The 14,854-nt window shown below is 39.1% G+C and overlaps 1 protein-coding gene across 4 annotated transcripts in view; it reads left to right on the plus strand.

Moving 5' to 3' along the window:
* LOC125118504 (ribonuclease inhibitor-like) overlaps positions 1-14,854 on the plus strand; it is a 43,665-nt gene that overhangs the window by 12,377 nt on the left and 16,434 nt on the right. For 3 of the 4 annotated variants that reach the window (XM_047765073.1, XM_047765072.1, XM_047765074.1), the window contains exons 3-6: positions 5,908-5,995; positions 7,052-7,096; positions 9,459-11,118; positions 13,309-13,398. In XM_047765073.1, coding sequence (XP_047621029.1) covers positions 5,926-5,995; positions 7,052-7,096; positions 9,459-11,118; positions 13,309-13,398 — 1,865 coding nt within the window. In that variant the 5' untranslated portion in view covers positions 5,908-5,925. The remainder of the gene's footprint in view (positions 1-5,907; positions 5,996-7,051; positions 7,097-9,458; positions 11,119-13,308; positions 13,399-14,854) is intronic. The other variant, XM_047765075.1, reaches the window with a different exon arrangement.

Below are 14,854 nucleotides of genomic sequence, written 5' to 3' on the forward strand. Positions count from 1 at the left end.
TTTTAAATTTATTGTTATTTTTATTTTCTAAATTTTATTTTGTGGCCACCCCTGTGGCATATGGAAATTTATGGGCTAGGGATTGAATCTGAGCCTTAGCTCCGACCTATGTCACAACTGCAGCAATGCTGGTCCCTTTAACCCATTGTTCTGGGTTGGGGATTGAACCCGTGTCTCCACAGTGACCTGAGCTGCTGCAGTTGGATTCTTAACCCCCCTTGCTGCAGCAGGAACTCTTAATTTCTTTTTTAAGCTTTATTGAAATATAATTGACATTCAGCACTGTGTAAATTTAAGGTGTGCAACATAATGATTTGACTTACTACATTATTAAATGATTACATCATCTCACACAGGTACAGCATTAAAGAAATGGAAAAATTTTTTTTTTCCTGGTGATAAGAACTCTTAGGATATATTCTCCTGACTTTCATACAGCAGTATTATCTTCATCATGCTGTACATTACATCCCTAGTACTTAATTTATCCTGTAACTGAAAGTTTATACCTTTTGACTGCCTTTATCTAATTTCCCTTTCTTGACCTCTGGTGATCACAAATCTGATCTCTTTTTCTATGAGTTTATTTGTTTATTTGTTTTTGAAGTGTAACTGACCTATAACACTGTTAATTCCTGGTACACAACATAGTGATTTGATATCTCTATACATTTCAAAATGTTATCATAAATCTAGTTGTCGTCTGTCACCATACAAAGATATTATATAATTATTGATTATATTCTCCACACTGTGACTCATTTATTTTATAACTGAAAGTTGTGTACCTCTTAATCTCCCTCACCTATTTCTCTCCTCTCCGCTAGTCCCCTCCAATCTGGCCACCACCCATTTGTTTTCTGTATCTATGACTCTGTTTCTCTTTAGTTATGCTTGTTAATCTGTTTTGTTTTTTAGATTTTACATATAAGTGAGATGATGTGGTATTTGCCTTTTTCTGTCTGACTTATTTCACTTAGTATAATACCCTCTAGGTCCATCCATGATGTTGCAAATGGCAGGATTTCATGGTTGTGTAATATTCCATTATATATATATAATATAATGGAATTATACATATCTAATTATAATGGAATTATTATATATATACATACAACACACCTCTCCACTTCTTTATCCATTCATCTATCAGTAGGAACTTAGGTTCTTTCCATATCTTGGCTATTGTAAATAATGCTGCAATGCTGCAATGAACATAGGTATGCATATATAATTTCTAATTAGTGTTTTAATTTTCTTCAGATAAGTACCCAGAAGTAGAATTGCTGGATTGTATGGTCATTCTATTTTAATTTTTTTAGGAATCATCATACTTTTTCCCAAAGTGGCTGCGCCAATTTACATTTCCACCAACAGTGCACAGGGGTTCCCTCTTCTCCACATCCTTGCCAACACTTGTTACTCTCTTTTTGATAACAGCCATCCTGACAGGTGTGAGGTGATATCTCATTGTGGTTTTCATTTGCATTTCCCTAGTTATTAGTGAATATTGAGCATCTTTTCATGTTCCTGTTGGCCATCTTATGTCTTCTTTGGAAAAATGTTCATTCAGGTCCTCTGCCCTTTTTTTTTTTTTTGGCCACACCCATGGCACACAGAAGTTCCTAGGTGAGGGATCAAACCCACACCACAGCAGTGACCCAAGCAACAGCAGTGACAAGGCCAGATCTTTAACCCACTAGGCCACTTGGGAACTCCCCTCTTCCCATTTTTAGATTGGGTTGTTTGTTTTTTTGATGTTGACTTATATGAGTTCTTTGTATATTTTGAATATTAACCACTTATTGAATATATCATTTGCAAATATCTTCTCCCATTTAGCAAGTGATCTTTTTGTTTTATCAATCATTCATTATGCAAAAGCTTTTTAGTTTGATGTAGTCCTGTCTGTTTATTCTTGCTTTTGTTTCCCTTGCCTGGGAAGACATATCTAAAAAATATTGCAGCTATAAAACTAAACAAACAAACAAAAATTTAAAAAATATTGCAAAGACTGATGTCAGAGAGCATACTGACTTTTTTTTTTTCTAGAAGCCTCATGGTTCAGGTCTTATTACATTTAAGTCTTCAATCCATTTTGAGTTTACTTTTGTATATGGTGTGAGGAAGTAGTCCAGTTTGATTCTTTTGCATGTAGTTGTCCAATTTTCCCGAAACCATTTATTGAAGAGGCTGTCTTTTCCCCATTGTATATTCTTGCTTCCTTTGTTGTAGATTAATTGACCATATATGTATGGGTTCATTTCTGGGCTCTCTATTTTGTTCCATTGATCTATATGTCTGGTTTTGTGCTTGTATCATACTGTTTTCATTACTGTAGTTTTGAAGTATAGTTTGAAATTGGGGAGCATGATACCTCCTCTTTTGCTCTTATTTCTCAGTATTATTTTAGCTATTTGGGGTCTTTTGGGTTTCCATACAAATTTTATAATATATATTCTAGTTCTGTGAAAAATGCCATTGGTATTTTGATAGGAATTTCATTGAATCTGTAGATTGCCTTAGGTAGTATGGTCATTTTAACAATATTAATTATTTGAATCCATGAGCACAGTATATCTTTCAATCTCTTTGTTTCATCTCCAGTTTCTTTCATCAGTGTCTTATAGTTTTCCAAGCATAGGTCTTTTACCACCTTAGGTAGGTTTATTCCCAGGTATTTTATTCTATTTGATGAGACTGTGAATGGAATTGTTTTCTTGATTTCTCTTTCTAATAGATTGTTGTTAGTATCTCTGGTATAATTTCTATGTCAGAGTTCCTCAGTTTCAGGCAACAGAAATTGATTCTGAAAAACTTAACTTGAGCAAAAATAGGGATTTTTTTGGAAGGATACTAGAGTTACTTGAAACTACATGAAGTTTCCAAAAACAAGGCCTCTTGGAGGTCAGGAACTAAGGAAGCTTAGGACTTTTGGATAGCAGAATCTCAGTCTCTATAGTTTCCACTCAAGTTTTAAAATTCAGACATAGAGAATCTGATTATTCCATTAAGAGATAATGGCATATCTTACCAAAACCAAGATCAGTGAAAGAATGCTGACAAACCAACCGGTAGTTACCAAAGGAAGTAAGAAAAAGAGAAGTGTCAACATCCAAATGGAGAAGGCGAGTAAGCCTTTAGATGAATAAATCTGGATTTCAGTGGAGAGGACTAGACTGGGATAAACAATTAGGAGTTGTAAGAATGATTGAAATAATGGGCATGGTAAAGATTGCCTAGGAAGAGAGTGAGTGGCTATGTACCCCTCCAGCTCCGTTACCTGAAGGCAAGAGCACTCATAGGAGTAATTTGTAACCAAAGAATTTTTCTCCACTTTTTAGAGGACATCATATTCCTAGTGTTTGGAAAAGAACCCAGGGTGCGGGAGTATAATCCTGGGCTGGGAACACTCCATCCCATAAGAAGGAAGTTTTTCTATGGAGATTTTAATATAATATAAATTCTTTCTGTCAGTTATAATAAATGCCAACTTACTTTTTCTCTAACTTTTATTATTTATATTTCACTTGGTTCTCCGCTAAGTTTTTTATGTGTATCATCTTATTTAATCCTTACAACAAAATAAGGAAGTAGTTATTGTTATCACCATATTTTATTTTATTTTTTTGTCTTTTTTTTTTTTTTTTGCCTTTTCTAGGGCCACTCCCACGGCATATGGAGATTCCCAGGCTAGGGGTCTAATGGGAGCTGTAGCCACTGGCCTACCCACAGCAACGCCAGATCTGAGCCTCGTCTGTGACCTACACTACAGCTCATGGCAACACCAGGTCCTTAACCCACTGAGCAAGGCCAGGGATCGAACCCTCAACCTCATGGTTCCTAGTCTGATTCGTTAACCACTGAGCCACGACGGGAACTCCTCACCATATTTTAATGATGGGTTATTGTAGTCTCAGAGTTTAAGTAATTTACCTGAAGTCATATCACTAGAAAGCAGTGGAAATCGAATTTAAGTAAGGTCTGAGTTCAGACATTTTTACTTCCTATCGAATGTTACAGCAACACCAATATTAGCTATAATTTAGAGTCATTGAGCCCTTTCTGTGTACCATGTGGTGTACTGAATACATCATATGCATACCTTACTTAATTCTCATAAAAATCTTATAAGAAAAGTACTATTGGAGTTCTCACCATGGTACAGCAGGTTAAGCATCCAGCATTTCTGCAGCTGTGGCATAGTTTGCAGCTGCAGCTTGGATTCGATCCCTGGCCTGGGAACTTCCATATGCCATGGGCATGGCCAAAAAAAAAAAAAAAGAAAAAAAAGAACACCACTGTTATTTCCATGTAATAGTTGAGGAATCTGAGGCTTAGAGATATTAATTCCATGGCTGTCACATAGTAAGTGGGAGAGTCAGGATCTGAACACATCCGTTTGATTCCAGAGCTTGAGTACTTCACCAATACACTCTATCAAAAATAACAAAATCTTAGAAAAGTGGTTCTCTTCTCTGGCTGTGTATTAGAATCGCTTGGGGAACTTTAAAAAATATCTATGCCAAACCTCATTATCAAAGATTCTGGTTTAATTGATCAAGAATGAAGATTAGGCATTGGATTTTTTCAAATATTTTATTCATTCAGTTTATTCAGTAGACATTTAATGAATGTCTTCTCTATGCCAAACACTTTCTAGGCATTCACTTTCTAGCAAGATGTGTCAGTTAGCTATTGCCACAATAATACATAACAACAACCACAAAATCTCATTGGTGTAAACAGTTAAGAATTTATAAAGCATTTACTCTCACAGATCTGGATGCCATCTGGGATTCAGTTGATTAGGCAGGGTTCTGTTGGGCAACTCTGATTCAGACTGGGCTCCAGGACTATTAGTAAACCGGGGTGGCTCTACTTCATGTATTTCTCATCCTTGGACCAGTGGACTACCTGGGGGCTTGTTTCTCTCATGGCGCATCTCATGCCAGTGGCAGAATCACAAGAGGAGGGCATGTACAACTGTGCAAACACATTTCAGTCCTCTACTTGAGTCACATCTGTGTATACTCCATTACCTAAAGCAAGACTCAAACCTGAGCTCAAAGACAGGAGGTGGGAAAGTAAGCTCCACTTCTTTTATGTGGATCTACCATGACAAAGGCTGAGAATTGGGACCAGTAATTCAATTTAGGAGGGAAAGACCAAAAATGAACAATAAGCTTGATGCATAAGAAAATCATCAAGTGTGTTAGAAATTGGTAAGTAATATTGCAAAAATGAAAAGAAAAATCTGGAGGGTGATGTGAAGGTGATTCTAATGTGCAACTGGGATTTAGGACCACTGATTTTCAGTGTTCAACCTTGGAAAGAAACATGGGCAAACATTCCCTCCACTATACTGAAAATAATAAAACAGATCCATATAGCAGAAGAATCTTACTCAAGGTCCATAGGTAGATAGCTAGAGAAATAGAACTAGGACCTAGATTTCCTGACTCTCTAGACTGTTTCTCTTATACTACAGTATTCTAATCTGTGGTCTTCTCCCTTTACCAATGGTACCAAAGTGTGTTGTAGAAGGACACAGTCATTCTTTCTTATTTTGACCACAGACATTAGAGGTATACTTCCTGAATCCTATCCTTCCTTTCTAGCCCATTTCAAAGCTCAATTTGACATTCTTTGTATTTATACTCTTCAAAAGTCTGTGTACATTCCAATATCCTCTTTTTAATTCTTTTTTTCTCTTCATGTTGAAGACTGTTGGTTTTGGTCTATCTTCATGTGATCTCCTAGTCCCACCCCAGCTATCTACTTGGTTATTTGGCCGTCTCTCTTCCCCAACTCTAATGCCTTAAGTGAGGAGTCTTTCTTGAAGTTACTTTTTTATTCTGGGCTTCCACCAGGGCTTAGAGTAATCATTTATGTTTTGGGTTACAGTCTTCTTGATTTGTCAAGATGAACAGTCAAAAGAAAAGAAAAGATATGGAACCTGCTTGTACCTGGAGTTTATTGTCTGAACAGAAAGGTGAGTAACTGAATAAGGTAAGAGAGGATATAACCCACATAATCTTGTTCGTTCTCTTTCCCCTACTTCTTCTCCTCCTGGATTTTGGGATTCTCCAGAATCTGAATGTGTATAGGTATATATATAGTAAGATCATACATGGATACAGAATTTTCCCATTAATAATCTCTCCATAATTTTGTGCTTCCTCAAATGAGAGCGAACAAAGTCAGAAAGAAGGGGCAACTCTTGTTTATACTGTTTTCCATAGACCCCAAAGCATTTATAATCATAAAAGACTCTTAAGTCTCTTCCTTTACTATAACCACAGATTTTCACAGGAGACAGCACAAAAGAGTAGAGCGAAGATAGCTGGATTCCTTCCCTTTGTGGCTGATTCCTAAACTCTAAGGGATGTTTAGTTATGGGGCATAAAAACTGGTTATCTCCAACAGACCACTAACTTGCTGCCCATTTCTATGGCATTCTAATATATGCCTCGCCAGACACTGCCTCTTCCCATTCACTTAGTCACACCTCCCAGCTGTGTCTCCCTCTTGCCTATAAAGGTGTGCAAGTACTACAGACCTATAGGAACGTTGAAGGATATGTGTGTGTGCATATATATTTAAATGTAGGTTATGGTGTATTTCTGTCAAACTAATACTAGCAATGCCTTATTCTTTATCATTAATGAGCTGGGCATAACAGAAGCTCCAATAGAAGTAATAAGCTAATGTTCAAAGGAAAGCAAAATACCAGCAATTGTCACTTCAAATAATGTATGCCCTTTTAAGTTCACATCTAAAATTTTCCTTATATTATCATATAAATGTTTACACCCTAAATATATTTGTGTGGGACGTTCTTAGGTTTTACTTTATGTTGGACATTAGCTATAAAATACCTTTTTGGTAAGTTAGAATAGATGTGAGGTGGCTTGCTTTCTTTGTTGTATTTCTGTTTGAAGAATAGCATGAATGGCTGTAACAGCATGGCTAAATCTCTGTGTATTTAATGTTTTGGGGTAAAGGTGTATTTGTGCTGCTCTTAACCCTAACTCTTTTCCTCCTACAGCTGCTTCAAGTTCTCTGACTTCATCTTCATGGAAGGAGCTTACAGGTAAATGTCTTTTTTACTCTTTTTCTCTTTTGGGAATAGTGCCTCCCATGAACCCAACTGCTCCTCCCTACTCCTCTCCCGATTCTTCCTCCATATTCACTGGGTAACAATCAATAAGTTTTTTGTAATATCCATGAAGCCCTAAACTGTCATTAACAAGTGGGACTTTTATATGTAATAGGTGTTCACATACTAGGAGGACCACTGATGATGGTGTCAAGCACCAGACGTACAGAACTTTATGGACTGAATAGATCGTCTGGAATGATCTAGATTGAGGTCAATAAGTCACAGCTAGTGGGCCAAATCTAGCTAGCTGCCTATTTTTGTAAAAAAGTTTTACTGGAACCAGTCATATACATATTGTCTATGGCTGCTTTTGCACTAAGTTGGCAGTTTTATTGCGCTTCACTTTATTGCACTTCACAAATATTGTGGTTCTTTACAAATTGAAAGTTTGTGGCAGCCCTGTGTTGTCTGGTTAGCATTTTTTTGTAGTATTTTGTAATTAAAGTATGTGTGTCATTTTTTAGACATAATGCTATTGCATACTTAATAGACTATAGGATAGTGTAAATGTAACTTTTATATGCACTGGGAAACCAAGAAAATTGTGTGGCTTGCTTTATTGCAATATTAACTTCATTACCATGGTCTGGAACTAAATCCACAATATCTCCGAGGTATGCCTATAATTGCAGCAGAGACCTAAAAGCCTAATCTATATGTGGAATTTTATAGAAAAGTGCCAGCACTTATCTAGATCAGCATCCCCCAAACTGAATTCTACAGAACCACTATTCTCCAAGAGTTAATTATTTTGCTTTTAAAAAAGGGTTCTGTAGCCATTTAAGACCAGAAAATACTGGATTAAACAAAGCTAAACAGCCTGGGTTTTTTTTTTTTAACTATGGACTGGCTCAGAGCCTTTCATACGCTAATATGCAATGAGAAACTCTAAAAGGAAATAGAAGGTATATTCCCTTAACCTTATTTGACCACTGGACACCTTTTTTCATAGCTTCCTATTAATATCTTGCAAAAGTGGAGTTCCTGTCGTGGCTCAGTGGTTAACGAATCTGACTTGGAACCATGACGTTGCGGGTTCGATCCTTGGCCTTGCTTAGTGGGTTAAGGATCCAGCGTTGCCATGAGCTGTGGTGTAGGTCGCAGACTTGGGTCCAATCCCGTGTTGCTGTGGCTGTGGGTAGGCTGGCGGCTACAGCGCCAATTAGACCCCTAGCCAGGGAACCTCCACATGCCATGGGAGCGGCCCTAGAAAAGGCAAAAAGACAAAAAAATATATATATCTTACAAAAGTGTTCCATGGAAAATTTATTTTAAGGGAAATGCTAGCTTAGACATTCACTTAGAAATTTAAACTTGATAACTGATTCTTTGGGTTATTTTTTTTTTCTAGTTGCAGAAAGTAAAAAGCTGTGTGGTATAGTTTTTAAACACATAGGTCATGGTCTTAATATAGGCTGAGTCTTAATTTAAGTCTCTGCCACTTACTATCTGTCAAGCCTTGGGCAAGTTACCCAATGCTATAAGCAGGCCTGGCTACATATGTATGGGGTATGGTGCAAAATGAAAAGTCAGGATTCCTTGTTCATAAATTACTAAGAATTTCAAGGAGTTCACTGGTGTCTCAGTGGGCAAAGGATCTGGTGTTGTCACTGCTGTGGCATGGGTTCAATCCCTGGCCCAGGAACTTCCACATGCTGTGGGCTCAGCAAGAAAAAAAAAAAAAAGAAGAAAGAAAAGAAAAAAGAAAGAAAGTGAAACAAGGCTGGGGAGCAGAGGTAGACAGGGCTCAGATTGCAGCACACCTTGTAGGATAAGGTAAGGATTTTGGATTTTATTTCAAGTGCAGTGAAACCTCTTGAAAAGTTTTGGGCAGGGCAGTGACGATGTAATTGATAATTTTAGAAGATCACACTGGCTCTTTGTGGGGAGGGGAGTCATAGATGGCAAGAGTAGATGAGTAAGGGGCTGTTTCAGCACTCCAGGAAAGAGTTGATAGTGCCTTGTGCTTGGGTGGTATTTGAGGACATAGTAGTAAGTGGATTGGAGGCTTATTTCAACTGGACCTTTCTAATTGAATATGGAGGATTCAAGGAAAAAAAAGAAATAATGACTCCTAACATTTTTCTGAGCAATTGGGTGGCACTCTCTAACTCAGATGAGATGCTTGGGGAGGGTTTTTTTGTGGGGGGCAGTGGAGTAGAAATCAAGAGCTCAGATACAGTTTGAGGAGCCTTTGAGATATACAAGTGGTGATGGTGGTATTAGTTATAGTTGTTGTTTGTATTGTTGTCTAGGATTCTGTGATTACTAATTCTTGGTGTCACCTCATTAGATTACCGGGAAGTATTTAAAAAACATCTAAAAGAAAAATACCTAAAAATAGGAGTCGATAAATGTTATCACCACGGCAAGCATATAGACTCACGACTGCTTGTTGTAAAAGAACACTGTATATCAGAAAAGCCACCATGCGGAATTCCTCAACAAGATAATTTTATTGAGATGGAACATGTGTTTGATCCTGATGAAGAGGGCTCCAGCTCACCCCGAACTGTGGTGCTTCAGGGATGTGCTGGGATTGGGAAAACAGCTGTGGTGCATAAGTTCATGTTTGACTGGGCAGCAGGAATGGTTACTCCAGGCAGATTTGACTATGTCATCTACATCAACTGCAGAGAAATAAGCCATTTTGCTAACCTTAGTGCTGCTGACCTGATCACTAACACTTTTCAAGATGTAGATGGACCAATCCTGGATGTTATTCTTACATATCCAGAGAAGCTTCTGTTCATTCTGGATGGGTTTCCTGAGCTTCAGTACCGTGTAGGTGACCAGGATGAGGATCTTAGTGCCAACCCCCAGGAGAGGAAGCCAGTAGAGACCCTCTTATGTAGTTTTGTGAGGAAAAAACTGTTCCCAGAATCCTCCCTCCTGATAACTGCTCGGCCTACGACCATGAAGAAGCTCCACTCTCTGTTAAAACAACCTCTCCAGGCAGAGATCCTATGGTTTACAGATGCTGAAAAGAGAGCATATTTCTTGAGTCAGTTTCCAGGTGCTAATGCAGCAATGAGAGTCTTTCATGGTCTGCAAGAAAATGAAGGCCTTGACATTATGTCTTCTCTTCCCATCATCTCCTGGATGATCTGCAGTGTTCTGCAGTCACAAGGAGATGGTGACAGAACTCTTATGAGGTCACTTCAGACCATGACTGATATGTATCTGTTCTACTTTTCCAAGTGCCTCAAAACCCTTATAGGCATCTCAGTGTGGAAGGGACAAAGTTGCCTGTGGGGCCTTTGCTCTTTGGCCGCAGAGGGACTTCAGAACCAGAAGGTCCTATTTGAAGTCAGTGACCTCAGAAGACATGGGATAGGAGTGTATGATACCAGCTGCACTTTTCTCAATCACTTTTTGAAAAAAGTTAAAGGAGGTGGAAGTGTCTACACTTTCCTTCACTTTAGTTTCCAAGAATTCCTGACCGCTGTGTTCTATGCCCTGAAGAATGACAGCAGTTGGATGTTTTTTGATCAAGTGGGGAAAACTTGGCAAGAAATATTCCAACAATACGGAAAAGGGTTTTCATCATTAACAATACAATTCTTATTTGGCCTCTTACATAAAGGAAAGGGAAAGGCTGTGGAAACTACTTTTGGAAGAAAAGTCTCTCTGGGACTTCGAGAGGAGTTATTGAAGTGGACTGAGAAAGAAATAAAGGATAAATCTTCTAGGTTACAGATTGAGCCAATGGATTTGTTTCACTGTTTGTATGAGATTCAGGAAGAAGAATATGCAAAAAGGATAATTGATGATTTAGAGTCAATTATACTGCTTCAACCTACCTATACAAAAATGGACATTCTGGCTATGTCGTTCTGTGTAAAAAGCAGCCATAGTCACCTGTCAGTGTCTCTGAAGTGTCAGCACCTACTTGGATTTGAAGAGGAAGATCGAGCCTCAGCATTCATGCCACCAACCTCGACATTTAATCAGTGAGTATATTAATGTCTTTTTCCCAGTGTTTTGGCCTACAGAAATGATGGACCTTCTTGTTCATTTCAAGTGAACCTGAAAGCACATGATCATTTCTCACATTGTCAGTAAATGAGTTATCTCTGCAGTCAACACAATAGGGATTTATTGAGTATCTGCCACTTATTGAACACTGGCCTAGGTAGACACTGAGGGAAAGCTAACATTTTTGAGCACTCACTATGTGCCAGGTACTGCACTAGCCACTCCAAGTGTGTGTATGTGAGTGTGTGTCTATTAGTCTTCATTGTCACCCAGTGAAGGTGCTTTATAATTATAAAAAGTTATAAGCACATAAGTCATCAAGATTATCATTGAACCAGGAACTTCCACCTTCAGTATGTACGGCCAAAAAAAAAAAAAAATTATCATTGAAGGCCCTGCTATTTTGGTTATTGATGACTAGTCTGGAAAAGGTTGTAAATTTAGTGTTGAATTGGCCATCACTCTCTTCTACATATATTTCATCACTGAGGCCTGGAAGAGCTCCAGGTTGGTAAGGGATAGAGCTGCACTCCTATGTATATTGCTATAAAGCCTGGGTTCTTCTTGCCAGACTCACACCTACATAGAGAGTCAAGAGCTGGAGTTCAAAGAGGCTTAGGTAAACCACTTGTACAATACAGACTCTGTATACTACAAAAAACAGCTCTACTGACTATTGTCTGGTAAGCACCACTGGCTTTAAGTCTTTTCAATACTCAGGTTAACATGGACAGTGTCTCTCCTTTATTTGTGGGGCCAGGTGAGGGGTAGGGGACCTTGAGAAGGAGATGAGAGTAGGCAGAAAGCTCAACTTGGGAAGTGAGTTAACCAGTCTTTTCTCTGATATTTCCTCAGTGGGCAGTAGCATAGAGGTGGAAATGACCATGGGGTATGTGTGTTTGTGGGAAGTGAGAAGAAGGGAGTGGAGGTGCAGCAAAAGTTTGTTTGGGTCCAGAGGGGAAAGGTTAGAATTTACATGGACTTGGAATTGCGGAAGACCTTGGTTATAGTCAATGAATTCATGACAGCTTCAATCCAACTGTGTATTAAAAATAAAATAATGGACTGTATACATTGAGAGATTGTAGCACTGATGGAGACAAAAAAGAACTTCTAGTTCATTGTGGATTCCCAGAAAATCAGCCTTAGATGGAGTCCCCACCCTTCAATCCCCTTGCCTTTATGAGAGAGCTTAAACTCTCTTCAAAATTTAATGCAAGATTTCCCACTGTGGTGCAATGGGATCAGAGGCATCTTGGGAATGCTAGGACACAGGTTCCATCCGTGGCCCAGCACAGTGGGATAAGGATCCAGCATTGCTGCAGCTGAGGCCTAGGTCACAACTGCAGCACAGATTTGATCCCTGACCCAAGAACTTCATATGCTGTGGGGCAGCCAAAAAAGAAAAAAAAAAAAAACAAACTAATGCAAAAAGCTTTTCCCAAGCTTGTTGACTAAATGAGCTTACTACAGTTGATCCTTGAACAAAGGTTTGAACTGTGCAGGTCGACTTAGACTGTGGGTTTTTTTTTTTTTTTTTTTTCAATAAATGTGTACTGTAATACTATAGGACCGAGGTTGGTTGAATCTTCGGATGCAAAACCTCCAATATGGAGGGAGAGGGAGGGATGACTTTAAAGTTTTACATAGATTTTCAATTGCAAGGGTGTTGCTACCCCCAACTCCCATGTTGTTCAGGGGCCAACTATATTGAATTTTCCTCGGTCTCAATTATTGTCGTCAGTTCTTCTGTTAGTACTAACAACCAAGAGTTAGTTATAGTTTAGATAAACACTTTGGGCAAGTCACTTGACCTCTCTGAACATCTGCAAAATGATTATTACAATACCTGTCACTGGATTAAGGAACAGATAAATTCTGTGCATAAAGTGCTTACTTCAGTGCCTGGCACACAGTAACATAGCTTTGGAGTCAGATAGACTTAAGCACTGATCTTTATTCTGTTCCTCTGTGACCTTGGGCAAATTACTTAACGTTTTTGTGCCTTCTTAATTTCTTTATCTGCAAAATGGGGTAAAACATCCTAAGGTTTTTGAAAGAGTTAAATTTAGTGCTAGTATGGCAATACAAGCCAAAGTAAGCCTTTAACTTAAAATTTTGTTTTTGATCACTTTAAGTTATTTTCACTTTCTCATCTCTTTTAGGCCCTTCCAACTGTGCGCTTTGCCAGTATCTCCACTACATTTGTTCTGCCAAGCACTCCGTAATCCATACTGTAAAGTCAAAGAACTGAAGTAAGTTGAACTTTGCTTTAAACTCTTAGGTGTCTGCGGGTAAAGACTTCTAGGTTGCTAGAAATTGCATTCCCAGCTGATTAGACTTGAAAACGAAGTACAGCAACTGCTGAAAGCGTGCCTGTAGCAGAACAGCAAATGAAAAGATACTCTAGGAGTTCTTGTCATGGCTCAGTGGAAACAAATCCGACTAGAAACTACGAGGTTGAGGGTTTGGTCCCTAGCCTCGCTCAGTGGGTTAAGGATCCGGCATTGCCATGAGCTGTGGTGTAGGTTGCATACGCGGCTCAGATCTGACATTGATGTGGTTGTGGCGTAGGTTGGCAGCTGTAGCTCTGATTCAATCCCTAGGCTGGGAAGCTCCATATGCTGTGGGTGTGGCCCTAAGAAGCAAAAAAAAAAAAAAAAAAAAAAAAAACTCTACAAGCCTAGAAGCGGTAGGGAGTCGGGCATAGATCACTGCCAACCCCTCCTGCCTCTTCCCCTTTTGTGTGTGTGGTTTTTGCTGGAGTGAGTTGATGTCAGACTATTTGTAATACCTAAGAGATTTGTGTCTGATGCCCCTTCTGGACCTAACCCACCCACCTGCCATTACCTTCTAGTCTCCCACTGTCTTCCCCCTTGGTTTTCTTTTCTCTCTCCATTCCCCACCCCATCATCCTCTGCAGTTATTCCCCCAAGTGCCATTGCTCAGAAGCCCCCACAGTGACTTTATGTCCTCACTCACTCTCAAGTGCCTTGTCTGCTTGTCTGTCCACATCATAAACCCACTCCCTTGCCACACAGACCAGTTTCTGCTTTCCTTCCCTCCTGTCCAAGAGGAAGAGGTAGCCTTTCTAAACCCACCAAAGCCAGTAAATTCACTTACTCCTTTTTTGTGAGCATTTATTCTACTTTATACAAGACATAAGTATGTAAAGATGTAAAAGCCCTCCACCCTACCGCCCCATACCTCACCCCACCTCATACCCCAACACCTGCTTCGCACTAGCTGATCCTGATCCCACCCCTCCTAGTTAATACCTTGTTTGCTAAATGTCTTCCCAGACTTTTTTTTTCCTATTCAAATATAAATCTATAATACACACAGCATACACGTACACTTACAGAACTTTTGAAAGTTTTGTTTCAAAAAAACCACAACTGGCTATCATATTTTTTTTTTTCATTGAACAGTGTAGTGGACATGCCTCCAATACAGTATGCAGGATCTACCTCAGTCAAAGTCCTTGAAGAGCCCCTCTCATTGACTGAACTTCCTCACTTATGTTTACTCTGAAGTCCTTACAATTGGGCTTCTTCCCCACCACCCAACCCAGACTGGCTCAAAGATGAAAAGTGATCACCAGACCTAGTGAACACTTTTCACTTCCTGTCTTCGGCTCCCCTACACCCACTTCCCAGCAGCCCTGGGCACTGCTGAACTCATTCCCCTTGAAACTCTCTCACCCTTGTT

This window comes from Phacochoerus africanus, chromosome X, assembly GCF_016906955.1.
Source record: "Phacochoerus africanus isolate WHEZ1 chromosome X, ROS_Pafr_v1, whole genome shotgun sequence".
NCBI classification, from domain to species: Eukaryota; Metazoa; Chordata; class Mammalia; order Artiodactyla; family Suidae; genus Phacochoerus; species Phacochoerus africanus.